The 25034-nt window shown below is 44.2% G+C and overlaps 1 protein-coding gene across 4 annotated transcripts in view; it reads right to left on the bottom strand.

Moving 5' to 3' along the window:
• OSBPL8 (oxysterol binding protein like 8) overlaps positions 1 to 25034 on the bottom strand; it is a 760079-nt gene that overhangs the window by 77855 nt on the left and 657190 nt on the right. For all 4 annotated transcript variants that reach the window (XM_053716764.1, XM_053716766.1, XM_053716765.1 and 1 more), the window contains one exon: positions 9904 to 9988. In XM_053716764.1, the coding sequence (XP_053572739.1) occupies positions 9904 to 9988 (85 nt within the window). The remainder of the gene's footprint in view (positions 1 to 9903; positions 9989 to 25034) is intronic.

Below are 25034 nucleotides of genomic sequence, written 5' to 3'. Positions count from 1 at the left end.
TTCAACAATTTAGATTTTGATGACACATCAGCAGACCAGGACTTAAGCCATAACGCCCTGCGTGCTAAAATGGCAAAACCTGAATTCTTTGCCGCTAATTTAGCCATTTGGAAAGCGGCATCTGTAATGAAAGAATTAGCCAACTTAAGGGCCTTAATTCTATCCATAATATCCTCTAATGGAGTCTCCACCTGGAGAGCCTCTTCTAGAGCCTCAAACCAGAAAGCAGCTGCAGTAGTTACAGGAGCAATGCATGCAATAGGTTGGAGAAGAAAACCTTGATGAACAAAAATTTTCTTTAGGAGACCCTCTAATTTTTTATCCATAGGATCTTTGAAAGCACAACTGTCTTCGATAGTTATAGTTGTACGCTTAGCAATAGTAGAAATAGCTCCCTCCACCTTAGGAACAGTCTGCCACGAGTCCTGTATGGTGTCAGATATGGGAAACATTTTCTTAAAAATAGGAGGGGGAGCAAACGGAATACCTGGTCTATCCCACTCCTTAGTAACAATAGTCACAATCCTCTTAGGGACTGGAAAAACATCAGTGTAAACAGGAACTTCTAAGTATCTGTCCATTTTACATAATTTCTCTGGGACCACTATAGGGTCACAATCGTCTAGAGTAGCTAATACCTCCTTGAGCAATAAGCTGAGGTGTTCAAGCTTAAATTTAAAGGCCGTCATATCAGAATCTGTCTGAGGGAGCGTCTTTCCTGAATCAGAAATCTCTCCCTCAGATAACAAATCCCTTACCCCTACTTCAGAACATTGTCAGGGTATATCGGATACGGCTACTAAAGCGTCAGACGGCTCAGCATTTGTTCTTAACCCAGAGCTGACACGCTTTCCTTGTAAACCAGGCAGGTTATAGAAAACCTCTGTGAGGGTTTTATTCATAACTGTGGCCATGTCTTGTAAAGTAAATGAATTAGACGCACTAGAGTGCTAAGTGCTAAAATATGCTCTTTATAATTTATAGACATATCAGTGCAAGTGGGACACATTCTAAGAGGGGGTTCCACAATGTCTTCTAAACACATAGAAGAAGGATTCTCCTTGGTGTCAGACATGTTAAACAGGCTAGTAATGTAACATTAAGAGAAAAAAAGTTGCACAAACTGCAAAACAGTGTAAAAAAGCAGTAAACACAACGAAATTTTTACAGTAGCATCATAAAGCCTTAGTAACTTTGCACAACTATGCAAATAAACAATTAACCCCTTAATGTAAAAACCGGGTTGAAAAAACTTCAAAACCGGTAAAATAACGTTCAGCACCGTAAAAGCAAATCCACATCAGTAGAAACTTGTGTACACAGCGTGAGAGTTAAAGCCGATATAACTATCCGCTCAGCTGACAGTTTATAATGAACACTGTGAACAGCTAACCAGTATCTTGAAGGTTTTTTTTTGAGATATGTAGAATACTATAACAGTCTCAAGAAAATATAATCACAAATCTCTGGTGGTATATAGATATAATTGCAGTGGATATTTATCTGCAATACTGAATATTGACAACTTAGCTGTTAACTGACAGTATTAAAGGGACACTGTACCTAAAAATTTTCATCTTTCATGATTCAGATAGAGCATGCAATTTTAAGTAACTTTCTAATTTACTCCTATTATCAAATCTTCTTTATTCTCTTGGTATCTTTATTTGAAATGCAAGAATGTAAGTTTAGATGCCGGCCCATTTTTGGTGAACAACCTAGGTTGTCCTTGCTGATTGGTGGATAAATTCATCCACCAATCAAAAACTGCTGTCCAGAGTTCTGAACCAAGAAAAAAAGCTTAGATGCCTTATTTTTCATATAAAGATAGCAAGAGAACAAAGAAAAATTGATAATAGGAGTAAATTAGAAAGTTGCTTAAAATTACATGCTCTATCTGAATCAGAAAAGAAAATTTTTGGGTACAGTGTCCCTTTAATGACAGTATTAAGTCTCACAATTGATCACTGATCACTTTTAATAGCTACGCATAATAGTGTTATAATAACTGAGTGTAATATATTGTAGTGAACTACATGGTAGCGCTTATATAACAGAATTGAGAAGACGGCTGTGTATTGACATTCTCAGCTTTAAATAAAATTGCATGCAAGTTTTTCAATAAACAATATTACAAGTCCAATCCGCATTAGTGGTGCTATTTTTAACAACTCTGGGAACTGGCGACACAGCTCTAGAATAATTTTAGAATACAATAAGCACCAAGACCCAATGTGCATTAAAAGGATCTTCAAATGATATGTTACAATTAACAAACAGGATATCACACTAATGGTGTTGATACACATAAAATCAACACAATAACTTAGTGGGTCTCAGTGTAACGAGCTACATCGTAGCCTTATATTGCATCAGTGGGGAGTCCGATATTTATAGATATACTAAGCTATAATATAAACCTATATGTAAGTTTTTCAACAATTGTCATTAGAAGAACAATTTGCATCAATGGTGCTATTATAATTTATATGTTGGGGAACTGGTGATATTTCAGTTGTGGAACAATTCAATAACTTAATAAGCACGAATACTTACTGTGCAAACATTGATTGGGTCTTCATATAATATACTAAGTTGATAAACTGGTCATTATACCAATATTGTAGTGGTAGTAATATCTATAACAATACCATTAAAAATGTAGATATTAATAGTGTCCATTATTGGGAACCTACTAACCAGACCACCAGCACCAACCCATCACAAATCAGTTATTTAACTGAAAAAAGTATCTGCTGACATTTTAGTTTTAATTATACCCATTTTTTTTTAAACACGTTCTAATAAAGATATATTTTTAACTTATGTGATCTTCAGTTCTCTAGTATAAATTCATTGCAGAGTTCTCATGAATGCTTTTTTAGTATCCTTTTTGTTCAATGTTCTTTATTGAATATAAGGTTAATGATAAATATTATTACCCTGAAAAATACACCAATACAGAGATAACAAGAGAAAGCAAATGAACATAAAAACCGAATTTATGTTTACCTGATAAATTACTTTCTCCAACGGTGTGTCCGGTCCACGGCGTCATCCTTACTTGTGGGATATTCTCTTCCCCAACAGGAAATGGCAAAGAGCCCAGCAAAGCTGGTCACATGATCCCTCCTAGGCTCCGCCTTCCCCAGTCATTCGACTGACGTAAAGGAGGAATATTTGCATAGGAGAAACCATATGATACCGTGGTGACTGTAGTTAAAGAAAATAAATTATCAGACCTGATTAAAAAACCAGGGCGGGCCGTGGACCGGACACACCGTTGGAGAAAGTAATTTATCAGGTAAACATAAATTCTGTTTTCTCCAACATAGGTGTGTCCGGTCCACGGCGTCATCCTTACTTGTGGGAACCAATACCAAAGCTTTAGGACACGGATGAAGGGAGGGAGCAAATCAGGTCACCTAGATGGAAGGCACCACGGCTTGCAAAACCTTTCTCCCAAAAATAGCCTCAGAAGAAGCAAAAGTATCAAACTTGTAAAATTTAGTAAAAGTGTGCAGTGAAGACCAAGTCGCTGCCTTACATATCTGATCAACAGAAGCCTCGTTCTTGAAGGCCCATGTGGAAGCCACAGCCCTAGTGGAATGAGCTGTGATTCTTTCAGGAGGCTGCCGTCCGGCAGTCTCGTAAGCCAATCTGATGATGCTTTTAATCCAAAAAGAGAGAGAGGTAGAAGTTGCTTTTTGACCTCTCCTTTTACCAGAATAAACAACAAACAAGGAAGATGTTTGTCTAAAATCCTTTGTAGCATCTAAATAGAATTTTAGAGCACGAACTACATCCAAATTGTGCAACAAACGTTCCTTCTTTGAAACTGGATTCGGACACAAAGAAGGTACGACTATCTCCTGGTTAATGTTTTTGTTAGAAACAACTTTCGGAAGAAAACCAGGTTTAGTACGCAGAACCACCTTATCTGCATGGAACACCAGATAAGGAGGAGAACACTGCAGGGCAGATAATTCTGAAACTCTTCTAGCAGAAGAAATTGCAACCAAAAACAAAACTTTCCAAGATAATAACTTAATATCAACGGAATGTAAGGGTTCAAACGGAACCCCCTGAAGAACTGAAAGAACTAAATTGAGACTCCAAGGAGGAGTCAAAGGTTTGTAAACAGGCTTGATTCTAACCAGAGCCTGAACAAAGGCTTGAACATCTGGCACAGCTGCCAGCTTTTTGTGAAGTAACACAGACAAGGCAGAAATCTGTCCTTTCAAAGAACTTGCAGATAATCCTTTCTCCAAAACTTCTTGAAGAAAGGATAGAATCTTAGGAATTTTTATCTTGTCCCAAGGGAATCCTTTAGATTCACACCAATAGATATATTTTTTCCATATTTTGTGGTAGATTTTTCTAGTTACAGGCTTTCTGGCCTGAACAAGAGTATCAATGACAGAATCTGAGAACCCTCGCTTTGATAAGATCAAGCGTTCAATCTCCAAGCAGTCAGTTGGAGTGAGACCAGATTCGGGTGTTCGAACGGACCTTGAACAAGAAGGTCTCGTCTCAAAGGTAGCTTCCATGGTGGAGCCGATGACATATTCACCAGGTCTGCATACCAAGTCCTGCGTGGCCACGCAGGAGCTATCAAGATCACCGATGCCCTCTGCTGATTGATCCTGGCTACCAGCCTGGGGATGAGAGGAAACGGCGGGAATACATAAGCTAGTTTGAAGGTCCAAGGTGCTACTAGTGCATCTACTAGAGTCGCCTTGGGATCCCTGGATCTGGACCCGTAGCAAGGAACCTTGAAGTTCTGACGAGAGGCCATCAGATCCATGTCTGGAATGCCCCACAGTTGAGTGATTTGGGCAAAGATTTCCGGATGGAGTTCCCACTCCCCCGGATGAAATGTCTGACGACTCAGAAAATCCGCTTCCCAGTTTTCCACTCCTGGAATGTGGATTGCAGACAAGTGGCAGGAGTGAGTCTCCGCCCATTGAATGATTTTGGTCACTTCTTCCATCGCCAGGGAACTCCTTGTTCCCCCCTGATGGTTGATGTACGCAACAGTCGTCATGTTGTCTGATTGAAACCGTATGAACTTGGTCTTTGCTAGCTGAGGCCAAGCCTTGAGAGCATTGAATATCGCTCTCAGTTCCAGAATATTTATCGGGAGAGTAGATTCTTCCCGAGACCAAAGACCCTGCGCTTTCAGGGGTCCCCAGACCGCGCCCCAGCCCACCAGACTGGCGTCAGTTGAGACAATGACCCACTCTGGTCTGCGGAAGCTCATCCCCTGTGACAGGTTGTCCAGGGACAGCCACCAACTGAGTGAATCTCTGGTCCTCTGATCTACTTGTATCGTCGGAGACAAGTCTGAATAGTCCCCATTCCACTGACTGAGCATGCACAGTTGTAATGGTCTTAGATGAATTCGCGCAAAAGGAACTATGTCCATTGCCGCTACCATCAAACCTATTACTTCCATGCACTGCGCTATGGAAGGAAGAGGAACAGAATGAAGTATTTGACAAGAGTTTAGAAGTTTTGATTTTCTGGCCTCTGTCAGAAAAATCCTCATTTCTAAGGAGTCTATTATTGTTCCCAAGAAGGGAACCCTCGTTGACGGAGATAGAGAACTTTTTTCTACGTTCACTTTCCACCCGTGAGATCTGAGAAAGGCCAGGACAATGTCCGTGTGGGCCTTTGCTTGTGGAAGGGACGACGCTTGAATCAGAATGTCGTCCAAGTAAGGTACTACTGCAATGCCCCTCGGTCTTAGCACCGCTAGAAGGGACCCTAGTACCTTTGTGAAAATTCTTGGAGCAGTGGCTAATCCGAACGGAAGTGCCACAAACTGGTAATGCTTGTCCAGGAATGCGAACCTTAGGAACCGATGATGTTCCTTGTGGATAGGAATATGTAGATACGCATCCTTTAAATCCACCGTGGTCATGAATTGACCTTCCTGGATGGAAGGAAGAATTGTTCGAATGGTTTCCATTTTGAACGATGGAACCTTGAGAAACTTGTTTAGGATCTTGAGATCTAAGATTGGTCTGAATGTTCCCTCTTTTTTGGGAACTACGAACAGATTGGAGTAGAACCCCATCCCTTGTTGTCCTAATGGAACAGGATGAATCACTCCCATTTTTAACAGGTCTTCTACACAATGTAAGAATGCCTGTCTTTTTATGTGGTCTGAAGACAATTGAGACCTGTGGAACCTCCCCCTTGGGGGAAGCCCCTTGAATTCCAGAAGATAACCTTGGGAGACTATTTCTAGCGCCCAAGGATCCAGAACATCTCTTGCCCAAGCCTGAGCGAAGAGAGAGAGTCTGCCCCCCACCAGATCCGGTCCCGGATCGGGGGCCAACATCTCATGCTGTCTTGGTAGCAGTGGCAGGTTTCTTGGCCTGCTTTCCTTTGTTCCAGCCTTGCATTGGCCTCCAGGCTGGCTTGGCTTGAGAAGTATTACCCTCTTGCTTAGAGGACGTAGCACTTGGGGCTGGTCCGTTTCTGCGAAAGGGACGAAAATTAGGTTTATTTTTGGCCTTGAAAGACCTATCCTGAGGAAGGGCGTGGCCCTTGCCCCCAGTGATATCAGAAATAATCTCTTTCAAGTCAGGGCCAAACAGCGTTTTCCCCTTGAAAGGAATGTTAAGCAATTTGTTCTTGGAAGACGCATCCGCTGACCAAGATTTTAGCCAAAGCGCTCTGCGCGCCACAATAGCAAAACCAGAATTTTTCGCCGCTAACCTAGCCAATTGCAAAGTGGCGTCTAGGGTGAAAGAATTAGCCAATTTGAGAGCATGAATTCTGTCCATAATCTCCTCATAAGAAGAATTATTATTGAGCGCCTTTTCTAGTTCATCGAACCAGAAACACGCTGCTGTAGTGACAGGAACAATGCATGAAATTGGTTGTAGAAGGTAACCTTGCTGAACAAACATCTTTTTAAGCAAACCCTCTAATTTTTTATCCATAGGATCTTTGAAAGCACAACTATCTTCTATGGGTATAGTGGTGCGTTTGTTTAGAGTAGAAACCGCCCCCTCGACCTTGGGGACTGTCTGCCATAAGTCCTTTCTGGGGTCGACCATAGGAAACAATTTCTTAAATATGGGGGGAGGGACGAAAGGTATACCGGGCCTTTCCCATTCTTTATTTACAATGTCCGCCACCCGCTTGGGTATAGGAAAAGCTTCGGGGGGCCCCGGGACCTCTAAGAACTTGTCCATTTTACATAATTTCTCTGGAATGACCAAATTCTCACAATCATCCAGAGTAGATAACACCTCCTTAAGCAGAGCGCGGAGATGTTCCAATTTAAATTTAAATGTAATCACATCAGGTTCTGCTTGTTGAGAAATTTTCCCTGAATCTGAAATTTCTCCCTCAGACAAAACCTCCCTGGCCCCCTCAGACTGGTGTAGGGGCACTTCAGAACCAATATCATCAGCGTCCTCATGCTCTTCAGTATTTTCTAATACAGAGCAGTCGCGCTTTCGCTGATAAGTGGGCATTTTGGCTAAAATGTTTTTGATAGAATTATCCATTACAGCCGTTAATTGTTGCATAGTAAGGAGTATTGGCGCACTAGATGTACTAGGGGCCTCCTGTGTGGGCAAGACTGGTGTAGACGAAGGAGGGGATGATGCAGTACCATGCTTACTCCCCTCACTTGAGGAATCATCTTGGGCATCATTTTCTCTAAATTTTGTGTCACATAAATCACATCTATTTAAATGAGAAGGAACCTTGGCTTCCCCACATACAGAACACAGTCTATCTGGTAGTTCAGACATGTTAAACAGGCATAAACTTGATAACAAAGTACAAAAAACGTTTTAAAATAAAACCGTTACTGTCACTTTAAATTTTAAACTGAACACACTTTATTACTGCAAATGTGAAAAAGTATAAAGGAATTGTTCAAAATTCACCAAAATTTCACCACAGTGTCTTAAAGCCTTAAAAGTATTGCACACCAAATTTGGAAGCTTTAACCCTTAAAATAACGGAACCGGAGCCGTTTTTATATTTAACCCCTTTACAGTCCCTGGTATCTGCTTTGCTGAGACCCAACCAAGCCCAAAGGGGAATACGATACCAAATGACGCCTTCAGAAAGTCTTTTCTATGTATCAGAGCTCCTCACACATGCATCTGCATGTCATGCTTCCCAAAAACAAGTGCGCAATAGAGGCGCGAAAATGAGACTCTGCCTATGATTAGGGAAAGCCCCTAGAGAATAAGGTGTCCAATACAGTGCCTGCCGGTTATTTTACATAATTCCCAAGATTAAAATAATTCCTCAAGGCTATGGAGTATAAAATATGCTTATATATAAATCGTTTTAGCCCAGAAAATGTCTACAGTCTTAAAAGCCCTTGTGAAGCCCTTTTTTTCTTTATGTAATAAAAATGGCTTACCGGATCCCATAGGGAAAATGACAGCTTCCAGCATTACATCGTCTTGTTAGAATGTGTCATACCTCAAGCAGCAAAAGTCTGCTCACTGTTTCCCCCAACTGAAGTTAATTCCTCTCAACAGTCCTGTGTGGAAACAGCCATCGATTTTAGTAACGGTTGCTAATATCATTTTCCTCTTACAAACAGAAATCTTCATCTCTTTTCTGTTTCAGAGTAAATAGTACATACCAGTGTTAATTTCGTCGACTAAAACTAGACTAAAATGACTATAAAACTAAAGAAATTCTGATGACTAAAATACGACTAAAACTAAAATGACATTTTAGTCAAAAGACTATGACTAAAACTAAATCAAAATGACATTTTAGTCAAAAGACTATGACTAAAACTAAATCAAAATTACATTTTAGTCAAAAGACTATGACTAAAACTAAATCAAAATTTGCTGACAAAAACATTTTATGCAAGGTGTTAATCAATCCCTATCCAATTACTGCTCTTTTGTAAAATTTACTAAACTTAATTTTATTAAATTTTAAGATAAATAAAGACATGTTATATACCACAACAGTTAAATCTGTTAAATCTGTATTGCATGTTCAAACCTTAATACCATAAATCAAATCAGGTTAATAAACCTTTACTCCAGGACTATATAATTTGTTTCAAAGTTCTAGAGCAGTGATAATTTCGTTGCCGAAAATGTTTCGAATCTGTGAACAATCAATTGATTCTTCCTATAGAAATAAGCATAACCCATGAGTATGGATTTAAGTTATGCTGTGCCTGTGCTAGCTGCAGAAACTTTTTGTTATGTTGAGTTACTTGATACTTGTTTTAATTATTAACAGAGAACTGTTAAAGTTTTTATATTGGGTAATATGTGCAATACAGCCAATACAGTTTACAGTTTTGTTTTTTTTATATTTTAAAGTTGCACTTCTGTATCTCCAGTAGATTTTAGTCGACTAAATCTCCAGTAGATACTAGAGATTTAGTCGACTAAAATCTACTGGAGATTCAGTCGACTAAAACTAGACTAAAACTAAAACAATTCAGATGACTAAAATACGACTAAAACTAAAATGGCATTTTAGTCAAAAGACTAAAACTAAGACTAAATTGAAATTTGTCGTCAAAATTAACACTGGTACATACCAGCACTATTTTAAAATAACAAACTCTTGATTGAATAATAAAAACTACAGTTAAACACTAAAAAACTATAAGCCATCTCCGTGGAGATGTTGCCTGTACAACGGCAAAGAGAATGACTGGGGAAGGCGGAGCCTAGGAGGGATCATGTGACCAGCTTTGCTGGGCTCTTTGCCATTTCCTGTTGGGGAAGAGAATATCCCACAAGTAAGGATGACGCCGTGGACCAGACACACCTATGTTGGAGAAAAGGGGTTCTGTATGACATTGATTTATACAGAGGACATAATTTGCAATCACATTATGCTACTTAATGGGAAACAGAGAGTATAATATTTATTTACCATCTGATTCAGATGCCGCTCGAATGATTAAATAGCTGCTTGGCAGAGGCTGTGTAATGGAACCAACTCCTTCACCTTTAGGGCCCTTGAAAGACAAAAAAACAACATATACGTTTTGTTACTAAAAGAATCATAACTACCTGCAAAACAGATGATTTAATAGAGAGTGGAAGCAAAGAGTCACTAAATATGGACATGGTTATATGTCAAGCTAGATGGGTTTTGCCAACCTGTGCCTTAGCTCACTGTACGAAGGGACCTGTGCCTTAGCTCAATGTACAAAGGGACCTGTGCCTTAGCTCAATGTACAAAGGGACCTGTGCCTTAGCTCAATGTACAAAGGGACCTGTGCCTTAGCTCAATGTACAAAGGGACCTGTGCCTTAGCTCAATGTACAAAGGGACCTGTGCCTTAGCTCAATGTACAAAGGGACCTGTGCCTTAGCTCACTGTACAAAGGGACCTGTGCCTTAGCTCACTGTACAAAGGGACCTGTGCCTTAGCTCAATGTACAAAGGGCCCTGTGCCTTAGCTCAATGTACAAAGGGCCCTGTGCCTTAGCTCACTGTACGAAGGGCCCTGTGCCTTAGCTCAATGTACAAAGGGCCCTGTGCCTTAGCTCACTGTACGAAGGGACCTGTGCCTTAGCTCACTGTACGAAGGGCCCTGTGCCTTAGCTCAATGTACAAAGGGCCCTGTGCCTTAGCTCAATGTACAAACGGACTTGTGCATTAGCTCAATGTACAAAGGGACCTGTGCCTTAGCTCAATGTACAAAGGGACCTGTGCCTTAGCTCACTGTACGAAGGGACCTGTGCCTTAGCTCACTGTACGAAGGGACCTGTGCCTTAGCTCAATGTACAAAGGGCCCTGTGCCTTAGCTCAATGTACAAAGGGCCCTGTGCCTTAGCTCACTGTACGAAGGGACCTGTGCCTTAGCTCACTGTACGAAGGGCCCTGTGCCTTAGCTCAATGTACAAAGGGCCCTGTGCCTTAGCTCAATGTACAAACGGACTTGTGCATTAGCTCAATGTACAAAGGGACCTGTGCCTTAGCTCAATGTACAAAGGGACCTGTGCCTTAGCTCAATGTACAAAGGGACCTGTGCCTGAGCTCACTGTACAAAGGGACCTGTGCCTGAGCTCACTGTACGAAGGGACCTGTGCCTGAGCTCACTGTACGAAGGGACCTGGGCCTGAGCTCACTGTACGAAGGGACCTGTGCCTGAGCTCACTGTACAAAGGGACCTGTGCCTTAGCTCACTGTACGAAGGGACTTGGGCCTGAGCTCACTGTACGAAGGGACCTGGGCCTGAGCTCACTGTACGAAGGGACCTGGGCCTGAGCTCACTGTACGAAGAGACCTGTGCCTTAGCTCACTGTACGAAGGGACCTGTGCCTGAGCTCACTGTACAAAGAGACCTGTGCCTTAGCTCACTGTACGAAGGGACCTGTGCCTTAGCTCAATGTACAAAGGGACCTGTGCCTTAGCTCAATGTACAAAGGGACCTGTGCCTTAGCTCAATGTACAAAGGGACCTGTGCCTGAGCTCACTGTACAAAGGGACCTGTGCCTGAGCTCACTGTACGAAGGGCCCTGTGCCTTAGCTCAATGTACAAAGGGCCCTGTGCCTTAGCTCACTGTACAAAGGGCCCTGTGCCTTAGCTCAATGTACAAACGGACCTGTGCCTTAGCTCAATGTACAAAGGGACCTGTGCCTTAGCTCACTGTACGAAGGGACCTGTGCCTGAGCTCACTGTACAAAGGGACCTGGGCCTGAGCTCACTGTACGAAGGGACCTGGGCCTGAGCTCACTGTACGAAGGGACCTGGGCCTGAGCTCAATGTACAAAGGGACCTGGGCCTGAGCTCAATGTACAAAGGGACCTGGGCCTGAGCTCAATGTACAAAGGGACCTGTGACTTAGCTCAATGTACAAAGGGACCTGTGCCTTAGCTCAATGTACAAAGGGACCTGTGCCTTAGCTCAATGTACAAAGGGACCTGTGCCTTAGCTCAATGTACAAAGGGACCTGTGCCTTAGCTCAATGTACAAACGGACCTGTGCCTTAGCTCAATGTACAAAGGGACCTGTGCCTTAGCTCACTGTACGAAGGGACCTGTGCCTGAGCTCACTGTACAAAGGGACCTGGGCCTGAGCTCACTGTACGAAGGGACCTGGGCCTGAGCTCACTGTACGAAGGGACCTGGGCCTGAGCTCACTGTACAAAGGGACCTGTGCCTGAGCTCACTGTACAAAGGGACCTGTGCCTGAGCTCACTGTACAAAGGGACCTGTGCCTTAGCTCACTGTACGAAGGGACCTGGGCCTGAGCTCACTGTACGAAGGGACCTGGGCCTGAGCTCACTGTACGAAGGGACCTGGGCCTGAGCTCACTGTACGAAGGGACCTGGGCCTGAGCTCACTGTACGAAGGGACCTGGGCCTGAGCTCACTGTACGAAGGGACCTGGGCCTGAGCTCACTGTACGAAGGGACCTGGGCCTGAGCTCACTGTACGAAGAGACCTGTGCCTTAGCTCACTGTACGAAGGGACCTGTGCCTTAGCTCAATGTACAAAGGGACCTGTGCCTTAGCTCAATGTACAAAGGGCCCTGTGCCTTAGCTCAATGTACAAAGGGCCCTGTGCCTTAGCTCAATGTACAAAGGGACCTGTGCCTTAGCTCAATGTACAAAGGGACCTGTGCCTTAGCTCACTGTACAAAGGGACCTGTGCCTTAGCTCAATGTACAAAGGGACCTGTGCCTGAGCTCACTGTACAAAGGGACCTGTGCCTTAGCTCACTGTACAAAGGGACCTGTGCCTTAGCTCAATGTACAAAGGGACCTGTGCCTTAGCTCAATGTACAAAGGGACCTGTGCCTGAGCTCACTGTACAAAGGGACCTGTGCCTGAGCTCACTGTATGAAGGGCCCTGTGCCTTAGCTCAATGTACAAAGGGCCCTGTGCCTTAGCTCAATGTACAAAGGGCCCTGTGCCTTAGCTCAATGTACAAAGGGCCCTGTGCCTTAGCTCAATGTACAAAGGGCCCTGTGCCTTAGCTCACTGTACAAAGGGACCTGTGCCTTAGCTCAATGTACAAAGGGACCTGTGCCTTAGCTCAATGTACAAAGGGACCTGTGCCTTAGCTCACTGTACGAAGGGCCCTGTGCCTTAGCTCAATGTACAAAGGGCCCTGTGCCTTAGCTCATTGTACAAACGGACTTGTGCCTTAGCTCAATGTACAAACGGACTTGTGCCTTAGCTCAATGTACAAAGGGACCTGTGCCTGAGCTCACTGTACAAAGGGACCTGTGCCTTAGCTCAATGTACAAAGGGACCTGTGCCTTAGCTCAATGTACAAAGGGCCCTGTGTCTTAGCTCACTGTACAAAGGGACCTGTGCCTTAGCTCACTGTACGAAGGGCCCTGTGCCTTAGCTCAATGTACGAAGGGCCCTGTGCCTTAGCTCAATGTACAAAGGGCCCTGTGCCTTAGCTCAATGTACAAAGGGCCCTGTGCCTTAGCTCAATGTACAAACGGTTCTGTGCCTTAGCTCAATGTACAAAGGGACCTTTGCCTTAGCTCACTGTACGAAGGGACCTGTGCCTGAGCTCACTGTACAAAGGGACCTGGGCCTGAGCTCACTGTACAAAGGGACCTGGGCCTGAGCTCACTGTACAAAGGGACCTGGGCCTGAGCTCACTGTACGAAGGGACCTGGGCCTGAGCTCACTGTACGAAGGGACCTGTGCCTTAGCTCACTGTACAAAGGGACCTGTGCCTTAGCTCACTGTACAAAGGGACCTGTGCCTGAGCTCACTGTACAAAGGGACCTGGGCCTGAGCTCACTGTACGAAGGGACCTGGGCCTGAGCTCACTGTACGAAGGGACCTGGGCCTGAGCTCACTGTACGAAGGGACCTGTGCCTGAGCTCACTGTACAAAGGGACCTGTGCCTGAGCTCACTGTACAAAGGGACCTGGGCCTTAGCTCACTGTACGAAGGGACCTGGGCCTGAGCTCACTGTACGAAGGGACCTGGGCCTGAGCTCACTGTACGAAGGGACCTGGGCCTGAGCTCACTGTACGAAGGGACCTGGGCCTGAGCTCACTGTACGAAGGGACCTGGGCCTGAGCTCACTGTACGAAGGGACCTGGGCCTGAGCTCACTGTACGAAGGGACCTGGGCCTGAGCTCACTGTACGAAGGGACCTGGGCCTGAGCTCACTGTACGAAGAGACCTGTGCCTTAGCTCACTGTACGAAGGGACCTGTGCCTTAGCTCAATGTACAAAGGGACCTGTGCCTTAGCTCAATGTACAAAGGGCCCTGTGCCTTAGCTCAATGTACAAAGGGCCCTGTGCCTTAGCTCAATGTACAAAGGGACCTGTGCCTTAGCTCAATGTACAAAGGGACCTGTGCCTTAGCTCACTGTACAAAGGGACCTGTGCCTTAGCTCAATGTACAAAGGGACCTGTGCCTGAGCTCACTGTACAAAGGGACCTGTGCCTTAGCTCACTGTACAAAGGGACCTGTGCCTTAGCTCAATGTACAAAGGGACCTGTGCCTGAGCTCACTGTACAAAGGGACCTGTGCCTGAGCTCACTGTACAAAGGGACCTGTGCCTGAGCTCACTGTACAAAGGGACCTGTGCCTGAGCTCACTGTACAAAGGGACCTGTGCCTGAGCTCACTGTACAAAGGGACCTGTGCCTGAGCTCACTGTACAAAGGGACCTGTGCCTGAGCTCACTGTACAAAGGGACCTGTGCCTTAGCTCAATGTACAAAGGGCCCTGTGCCTTAGCTCAATGTACAAAGGGCCCTGTGCCTTAGCTCACTGTACGAAGGGACCTGTGCCTTAGCTCAATGTACAAAGGGCCCTGTGCCTTAGCTCAATGTACAAAGGGACCTGTGCCTTAGCTCAATGTACAAAGGGACCTGTGCCTTAGCTCAATGTACAAAGGGACCTGTGCCTTAGCTCAATGTACAAAGGGCCCTGTGTCTTAGCTCACTGTATGAAGAGACCTGTGCCTTAGCTCACTGTATGAAGAGACCTGTGCCTTAGCTCACTGTACGAAGGGACCTGTGCCTGAGCTCACTGTACAAAGGGACCTGTGCCTTAGCTCAATGTACAAAGGGACCTGTGCCTTAGCTCACTGTATGAAGAGACCTGTGGCTTAGCTCAATGTACAAAGGGACCTGTGCCTTAGCTCACTGTATGAAGGGACCTGTGCCTTAGCTCACTGTACGAAGGGACCTGTGCCTTAGCTCAATGTACGAAGGGACCTGTGGCTTAGCTCAATGTACAAAGGGACCTGTGGCTTAGCTCACTGTACGAAGAGACCTGTGGCTTAGCTCACTGTATGAAGAGACCTCTGCCTTAGCTCACTGTACAAAGGGACCTGTGCCTTAGCTCAATGTACAAAGGGACCTGTGGCTTAGCTCACTGTACAAAGGGACCTGTGCCTTAGCTCACTGTACGAAGAGACCTCTGCCTTAGCTCACTGTACAAAGGGACCTGTGCCTTAGCTCACTGTACGAAGGGACCTGTGCCTTAGCTCACTGTACAAAGGGACCTGTGCCTTAGCTCAATGTACAAAGGGACCTGTGGCTTAGCTCACTGTACAAAGGGACCTGTGCCTTAGCTCACTGTACGAAGAGACCTGTGGCTTAGCTCACTGTACGAAGAGACCTCTGCCTTAGCTCACTGTACGAAGAGACCTCTGCCTTAGCTCACTGTACAAAGGGACCTGTGCCTTAGCTCAATGTACAAAGGGACCTGTGCCTGAGCTCACTGTACAAAGGGACCTGTGCCTGAGCTCACTGTACAAAGGGACCTGTGCCTGAGCTCACTGTACAAAGGGACCTGTGCCTGAGCTCACTGTACAAAGGGACCTGTGCCTTAGCTCACTGTACAAAGGGACCTGTGCCTTAGCTCACTGTACAAAGTGACCTGTGCCTGAGCTCACTGTACAAAGGGACCTGTGCCTGAGCTCACTGTACAAAGGGACCTGTGCCTGAGCTCACTGTACAAAGGGACCTGTGCCTTAGCTCAATGTACAAAGGGACCTGTGCCTTAGCTCAATGTACAAAGGGACCTGTGCCTGAGCTCACTGTACAAAGGGACCTGTGCCTTAGCTCAATGTACAAAGGGACCTGTGGCTTAGCTCACTGTACAAAGGGACCTGTGCCTTAGCTCACTGTACGAAGAGACCTGTGGCTTAGCTCACTGTACGAAGAGACCTGTGCCTTAGCTCACTGTACAAAGGGACCTGTGCCTTAGCTCAATGTACAAAGGGACCTGTGCCTGAGCTCACTGTACAAAGGGACCTGTGCCTGAGCTCACTGTACAAAGGGACCTGTGCCTGAGCTCACTGTACAAAGGGACCTGTGCCTTAGCTCACTGTACGAAGAGACCTGTGGCTTAGCTCACTGTACGAAGAGACCTGTGGCTTAGCTCACTGTATGAAGAGACCTGTGCCTTAGCTCACTGTACGAAGAGACCTGTGGCTTAGCTCACTGTACGAAGAGACCTGTGCCTTAGCTCACTGTACGAAGAGACCTGTGGCTTAGCTCACTGTACGAAGAGACCTGTGCCTTAGCTCACTGTACGAAGAGACCTGTGGCTTAGCTCACTGTACGAAGAGACCTGTGGCTTAGCTCACTGTACGAAGAGACCTCTGCCTTAGCTCACTGTACGAAGAGACCTCTGCCTTAGCTCACTGTACAAAGGGACCTGTGCCTTAGCTCAATGTACAAAGGGACCTGTGCCTGAGCTCACTGTACAAAGGGACCTGTGCCTGAGCTCACTGTACAAAGGGACCTGTGCCTGAGCTCACTGTACAAAGGGACCTGTGCCTGAGCTCACTGTACAAAGGGACCTGTGCCTGAGCTCACTGTACAAAGGGACCTGTGCCTGAGCTCACTGTACAAAGGGACCTGTGCCTGAGCTCACTGTACAAAGGGACCTGTGCCTGAGCTCACTGTACAAAGGGACCTGTGCCTGAGCTCACTGTACAAAGGGACCTGTGCCTTAGCTCAATGTACAAAGGGACCTGTGCCTTAGCTCAATGTACAAAGGGACCTGTGCCTGAGCTCACTGTACAAAGGGACCTGTGCCTTAGCTCAATGTACAAAGGGACCTGTGGCTTAGCTCACTGTACAAAGGGACCTGTGCCTTAGCTCACTGTACGAAGAGACCTGTGGCTTAGCTCACTGTACGAAGAGACCTGTGCCTTAGCTCACTGTACAAAGGGACCTGTGCCTTAGCTCAATGTACAAAGGGACCTGTGCCTGAGCTCACTGTACAAAGGGACCTGTGCCTGAGCTCACTGTACAAAGGGACCTGTGCCTGAGCTCACTGTACAAAGGGACCTGTGCCTTAGCTCACTGTACGAAGAGACCTGTGGCTTAGCTCACTGTACGAAGAGACCTGTGGCTTAGCTCACTGTATGAAGAGACCTGTGCCTTAGCTCACTGTACGAAGAGACCTGTGGCTTAGCTCACTGTACGAAGAGACCTGTGCCTTAGCTCACTGTACGAAGAGACCTGTGGCTTAGCTCACTGTACGAAGAGACCTGTGCCTTAGCTCACTGTACGAAGAGACCTGTGGCTTAGCTCACTGTACGAAGAGACCTGTGGCTTAGCTCACTGTATGAAGAGACCTGTGGCTTAGCTCACTGTACGAAGAGACCTGTGGCTTAGCTCACTGTACGAAGAGACCTGTGGCTTAGCTCACTGTATGAAGAGACCTGTGGCTTAGCTCACTGTATGAAGAGACCTGTGGCTTAGCTCACTGTATGAAGAGACCTGTGGCTTAGCTCACTGTACGAAGAGACCTGTGGCTTAGCTCACTGTATGAAGAGACCTGTGGCTTAGCTCACTGTATGAAGAGACCTGTGGCTTAGCTCACTGTACGAAGAGACCTGTGCCTTAGCTCACTGTACGAAGAGACCTGTGGCTTAGCTCACTGTATGAAGAGCTTAGCTCACTGTACGAAGAGACCTGTGGCTTAGCTCACTGTACGAGAGACCTGTGGCTTAGCTCACTGTATGAAGAGACCTGTGGCTTAGCTCACTGTACGAAGAGACTGTGCCTTAGCTCACTGTACAAGGGACCTGTGCCTTAGCTCACTGTACAAAGGGACCTGTTGGCTTAGCCTCAATGTACAAAGGGACCTGTGCCTTAGCTCACTGTACGAAGAGACCTGTGGCTTAGCTCACTGTATGAAGAGACCTGTGCCTTAGCTCACTGTACGAAGAGACTTGTGCCTTAGCTCACTGTACAAAGGGACCTGTGCCTTAGCTCAATGTACAAAGGGACCTGTGCCTTAGCTCACTGTACGAATAGACCTGTGCCTTAGCTCACTGTATGAAGGGACCTGTGCCTTAGCTCAATGTACAAAGGGACCTGTGCCTTAGCTCACTGTACAAAGGGACCTGTGCCTTAGCTCACTGTACGAAGAGACCTGTGGCTTAGCTCACTGTACGAAGAGACCTGTGGCTTAGCTCACTGTACGAAGAGACCTGTGGCTTAGCTCACTGTATGAAGAGACCTGTGGCTTAGCTCACTGTATGAAGAGACCTGTGGCTTAGCTCACTGTATGAAGAGACCTGTGGCTTAGCTCACTTTATGAAGAGACCTGTGGCTTAGCTCACTGTATGAAGAGACCTGTGGCTTAGCTCACTGTATGAAGAGACCTGTGGCTTAGCTCACTGTATGAAGAGACCTGTGGCTTAGCTCACTGTACGAAGAGACCTGTGGCTTAGCTCACTGTATGAAGAGAACTGTGGCTTAGCTCACTGTATGAAGAGACCTGTGGCTTAGCTCACTGTACGAAGAGACCTGTGGCTTAGCTCACTGTACGAAGAGACCTGTGGCTTAGCTCACTGTATGAAGAGACCTGTGGCTTAGCTCACTGTACGAAGAGACCTGTGGCTTAGCTCACTGTACGAAGAGACCTGTGGCTTAGCTCACTGTACGAAGAGACCTGTGCCTTAGCTCACTGTATTAAGGGACCTGTGCCTTAGCTCACTGTACGAAGAGACCTGTGGCTTAGCTCACTGTACGAAGAGACCTGTGGCTTAGCTCACTGTATGAAGGGACCTGTGCCTTAGCTCACTGTACGAAGAGACCTGTGGCTTAGCTCACTGTATGAAGGGACCTGTGCCTTAGCTCACTGTACGAAGAGACCTGTGGCTTAGCTCACTGTACGAAGAGACCTGTGGCTTAGCTCACTGTACGAAGAGACCTGTGCCTTAGCTCACTGTACGAAGGGTGCAGGTAGTAGCACTACTGCACTAAGGTCTATACTGTGCCTGGAGGATTTATCAGACATAGCACAGGATGTAGCGATATTTCAAATTCAGGGTGAGCTAAATGTGGTGCTGGGCTCAGCTGCAGTAGCGCTAAACACAGTGTGGAAGATAGCACTGTGACCCAGATATAGGAAATAACCTTTTGGCAGAAAGTGCGCCTAAAGCGGAGAAGGCAGTTATAAAACACCCATGAAAGTGCCGTTTGACAGTTGGTTAGTCATCTGTGATGTTACTGATCTCTCTATCGCATTGTGACCCTGGCCTGTTTGTGCCATTGTGTCTGCTTCCTTGCTGAGTTACTTTTTTTGGGCTGAATATCTGGCTGCTGACCTTTAGAACTGTAGTTTGGAGTATTCTTCTGGCTTTTAAGGAAAAAGGCTAGGGTCACAATGACACAGGGAGGTCAGGAATGAGATCACGATGAAATGACTAACCAACGCCAAATAGCACTTTCAGTGACCTTTCATAACTTCCCACACCACAAGGTAATGTCCAATGTGAGGGCCACAAACAGTGATACCTATCAGACAGGCCTCACAGCCTGTGTTATGCATAGCGCTACTACATTCAGTGCACTGTGAACAGCTGTTCTGACAACTCCTTGAAGCAAAGTGCAGACCTTAACTCACCTCAAGGTACCATTAGTGCTACAGCTTGTACCCTTCTTAGAGCGGGCTAAGGCACGTGCAGAAGAACGCCTCGTGACTGACACTATATTAGGACCACAAACTGATTAACAGTAAATACTGAACACAGTTAAAATATTTAAGTATATTATAGTGTTGGATAGGTTAGGATACCATATGATTAGGTGAAGAGGACCGTTCAGGCTTGCTTTTGCTAAGGAAACGATTTTCACTGAGTCAACATGGAAGCAGTTGCTTTTCATGTAAGACAGGGTATTTTCATCCCTTTTTTTTTGTTTGTTTCAGCAAATTTAAATTCATATATGTATAGTAACGCCTATTGTTCATTATAATATTATAATAAGATTTGTAGATAACTCCTCTCCTTTTCCTGTATATACTACTGCTTGACTTCACATACACCCAAGAGGAAGACAGAATGCGTGACAGATGTAGACCAAAGGAGGAGAGAGAGAATGAGGGATAATGAGTGAGATGAGCTTTACTACACACAAATACCTAGTTCCTTCTGTGCGAATAATGCTCTATCCTCTACAATCTGCTAGATCTCCTAACTAGTAGATAAAATAAAGAACAATTTAACCAAATGAGGATGGCGCTAAAAGAAGCTATTCATTTCCCATATTTAGTAATAAAAATGATTAATAACAAAATTAAACATATAAAAAATCGGATGCATCCATTTCAAACGTATTAATTGCACAATATATCAATATAAAATATACAATAAAATCAGTGCATAATCTCAGTGGATAATCTTATCCATAATATTTAAAAAGTCTATCCTTGATAAGTGTAACAAGTCTCTCCTTGATGAAAGAAACAAATTGTGGATCTTATGGTAGTCAGTGTATATTGTATCGATGTTCCAGATACTTTTACAATTTTACAATCCTTTACTCACTGTGGCTGTAATCAGAATGATCTGTTAGTCTTCGTCACAGAATTAGATCACATGACCGGTTTTAACCAATCGTAGGTTTGATGGGTCTGTAGTATATATCCGAGCGACTTGCTACTCTACTAGCAAGATTAGAGACACTGGCTAAAATACGATAGTTTGTATGTATGTATTTATTATATTAACATATGGTATCCAAAACTGGGATTCAAATCCATATACATCCACCGACGATTGGTTGAAACCGGTCACGTGATCTAATTCCGTGACGAAGACTAACGGATCATTCTGATTACAGCCACTGTGAGTAAAGGATTGAAAAGGATCCGGAACATCAATACAATATATGGATACAATATACTTTTTTGATTTGGAAAAAGTATGTATGGAGGACCAAGTGGCCGCCTTACAAATTTGCTCCACAGAAGAAACAGCTCTAGTGGAATGAGTCGTAATTCTCTCAGGAGGCCGCTGTCCAGCTGTCTCATAAGCTAAACGGATAACACTTCTCAACCAGACAGAAAGAGTGGTAGAAGTGGCCTTCTGACCGATACACCTACCAGAGGAAACAACCAACAGGGCAGAAGTCTGCTGAAAATCTTTAGTTGCTTGAAGATAAAATTTAACATACACAACATACAAGTTATGCAAAAGACGTTCCTTCTGGGAAGAAGAGTAGGACAAAAAGAAGGAACAACAATTTCCTGATTAATACTGCGATCCGACACTATCTTATGGAGAAACCCCAGCTTAGAACGAAGGACCGTCTTATAAGCAAGAAAAATAAGGTTAGGGGAATCACACTGCAGAGCCGAAACTTCGGAAACTCTGTGAGCAGAAGAAATAGCAAGAAGAAACAAAACCTTCCAAGATAGTAAATTAATATTAGAAGAATGCATCGGCTCAAACGGAGCCTGCTTCAAAACTCTAAGAACAAGGTTAAGGCTCCAAGGAGGAGAAACAGATTTAAACACAGGCCTGATTCTAGCCAAGGCCTAAACAAAAGAATTAACATCTGGCAGAACTGCAAGACGTTTATGCAGAAGAATTGACAGTGCAGAAACCTGACCCTTCAAAGTACTGACTGACAAACCCTTCTCCAGGCCCTCCTGAAGAAAAGCCAAAATTTGAGGAACCCTTACTTTGTTCCAAGAAAAACCCTTTGAATCACACCAATGAAGGTATTTACACCATACCCTATGGTAAATTCTGCAAGTACCTGGTTTACGAGCCTGAAGAATAGTATCTATGACTTTCTCAGAGAAGCCACGTCTAGCCAAACTTAGACGTTCAATCTCAAAGCAGTCAGCTTCAGAGAAACCGGATTTGGATGAAGAAAGGAACCCTGAAGAAGGTCGTTCCTGAAAGGTAACCTCCAGGGCGGAAGAGATGACATCGTCACCAGGTCTGCGAACCATATCCTGCAATCACAGAAGCTCTCTCCTGTTTGATGCAAGCAATTACTCATGGAAGCAACACATACAGCGGAAACAGGTATGCTAGATTAAAGCTCCAAGGAACCGCTAGAACATCTACCAGAACGGCTGGAAGATCTCTTGACCTTGAACCGTACTTTGAAAGATTGGCGTTTTGACGAGACACCATCAGATCCAACAACAATCATTGTGAAAACCTTTGGGTGGAGAACCCACTCTCCAGGATGAAAAGTCTGCCTGCTCAGAAAATCTGCCTCCCTGTTGTCCACCCCTGGTATGTGGATGGCAGAGCAATTGTGAGACTCCGCCCACTGGAGAATGCGAGTCACCTCCTTCATTGCCAAGGAACTATGAAACTGCTGCGCATACGATCCCCCTTGATTATGTTCAGGTAGAGTTCGGGAACGGCGGCGCCTTGGGGCCCCGGCGCTTACTGCCCGTTTCCCTGGGATTCCAGAGTGACTTAATGGTTGGGGATTTGCAATCTAAACTGCGGAGCAGTGAAACAGTAACTCAGATTTGGCACGTTCTCCTTCTCATTTACCTACCATTTCCTTTGTTGTCCCAGACTTCCGGTGTCCTCGGGACGGTGAAGACCCTGGAAGGTGGTTATGTTCTGCATCCAAGATATTTCTGGCTGTCGGCTCGGTGTAAACTACCACCCAATTCAACAGCCCAGCTGCCACCACCGCTATGTGCATTTACTGAATCTGCAGTGGGATCCTGGAGGCATACCTTTCACAGATACCCTGAGGGATTGACAGCCTCCCAAGAGTTCAGACTGTGGCTATGGAATGGGTCCTCACCTGCAAGAGTCTCACAAGGACTTTTGTATGATATATGTGGGACTGTTGTTATTGGTGAAATGAACGGTGGCAACTGAGACTGTTCAGAACACTTACTGTATGTTCTAAAGCTGTTATGTTGGTTAGTGTATTGTTTTTTATACAGGTAGTATTTAATCTATTTAGCTACAGCCCAGATCCCTCTCAATTATTTTTGTATACCAATTGAAAGTGGAGACAAGACTAAGATGTTAATGTTACTTTAGTAAGGCTCCTATACTATATAAACATTTCTTTACTTTGTTATATTTACAGTCACCTCTCCTAGTACATAATCTATATAGGTTTTGTAGTTGCTTACCATGTATTAAATCAGTATCTGCCCTATTAATTCTTAAAGACATACTGCTTTATCCGTATAATAATTACTAATTCTGGAATCTAGTTTACAACTCTACACTATGTGGTGTTCTCTATTGTTCTAGTATACATTAATATAGGAACATATATATAGGAGACTACTATATGATATCCATTGTTCCTATCTACACAATATTACATGTAGTTGTAATTACCTTGACTGATCCCCCAAATCTTGCATTCTCAACAGTCTCAACAACTAAACTATTCAACCACTCATAGCATCATCTATACCAGCGATTCAGGCTAATCAAGCAATTTATCATGGCATCTAACATATTGGTAGCTATTAATTAGATCTACTTCTTCGCTACATTTAGCCTCTCACCTTACTCTATTGAGACAGGGAACAATATCTTATATTCCCCATGCTACACTGTTTGATGGCAATGAGATAAGTCTGACTGAAATTGTCCACAGAAACGAGTGTTGCAGCCAATTTTGGTGAGCTAGTGTTGTCTATACTACTCATTTTATATACTAGTCCGGATAGATGGCTTTTACAATATGAGGCTAAATGTTGGAATGTTTACCACTTACATGCATACCTCAGATAATGTCTACTCATGATATATTTCTGTTAGTTGAGCTTATTTGAGATAATTTAGTAAATTAACTTATAGGTTACTACATGACCTATGTAGTATTTATGTTCACTAGGTAAAGAGAGAACATACAAAGTCTGTGAGGTTTGTGTAGCTTTTATTGTGGTAGTTCCCTAATAACTGAAATAGCCACCTGCTGCTGGGTACAGGGCCTATACCCAGTCGGCAGGGTTGGTTCAAGAAAGAAGAAAATAATTTTCTTTTTTATATTTACAGTTACAAATGTATTCTCTATATAACAATAGCACAGACCTATTGTATTTCACTTTCACAGATGTTGATGTATACTCCAGAGTCTTTTTTGTTGTTGTTGGTATAGTCAACCTCACTTTTACCTTGAAATAATATAAACTACATTTTAATATATTATACCAGCTCAGAAACAGTCTCAAAATGTATTTAGAGGTCTTTCTACTCTGATTATCACCCATTAATCTCCAGTAGTACTCCTTCTGCTAATAGGCATTATAAAAGCTTGCTCCTATCTTTCTTTATACTGTTCAATGACTGGTCTCCTACCCCCCCTCCCCATATGTTACACTCTGGCATATGTGAGTATTGCTTGTGCGGTTTCCCTTGCAAAATACAGCATATACAATCATATTTTATTATATACGTTATATTTGACTTTTTACTAGTTTTATATATGCTCCCTCAATTTAAGTCAATATTTCTTTGCGCTACAGGTTTTATAATCATTGTATTGTCTGTACTGTAACAAAGGGAAGAATGGTTGATTCAGATATTACATTCTAATATATATGTTTTCAGTACATTTAAAAGCAAGAAAAATGTGATAATTTGAGGTTTAGTTTATTTTATGCATACTTGAATCTCTGCGTGATGATATCGATATGATTTTATATTTGGAACATTATGCCTGTTTTGATTTTTTCTTTTCTGTAGTCACACATCTTTGAAATATCGCATGGATTTTGTATTTAACCTCAATAAAAATTCTTTAAATAAAAAAAAAATCTTCAGACACCATCTTCGCCATCCTCCCGTGATCAAGGCAAAGAGGATGACT

This window comes from Bombina bombina, chromosome 6, assembly GCF_027579735.1.
Source record: "Bombina bombina isolate aBomBom1 chromosome 6, aBomBom1.pri, whole genome shotgun sequence".
Taxonomy (NCBI): Eukaryota; Metazoa; Chordata; class Amphibia; order Anura; family Bombinatoridae; genus Bombina; species Bombina bombina.
The sequence above is the reverse complement of the archived record's forward strand: the minus strand, read 5'-3'. Positions and strand labels throughout refer to the sequence as shown.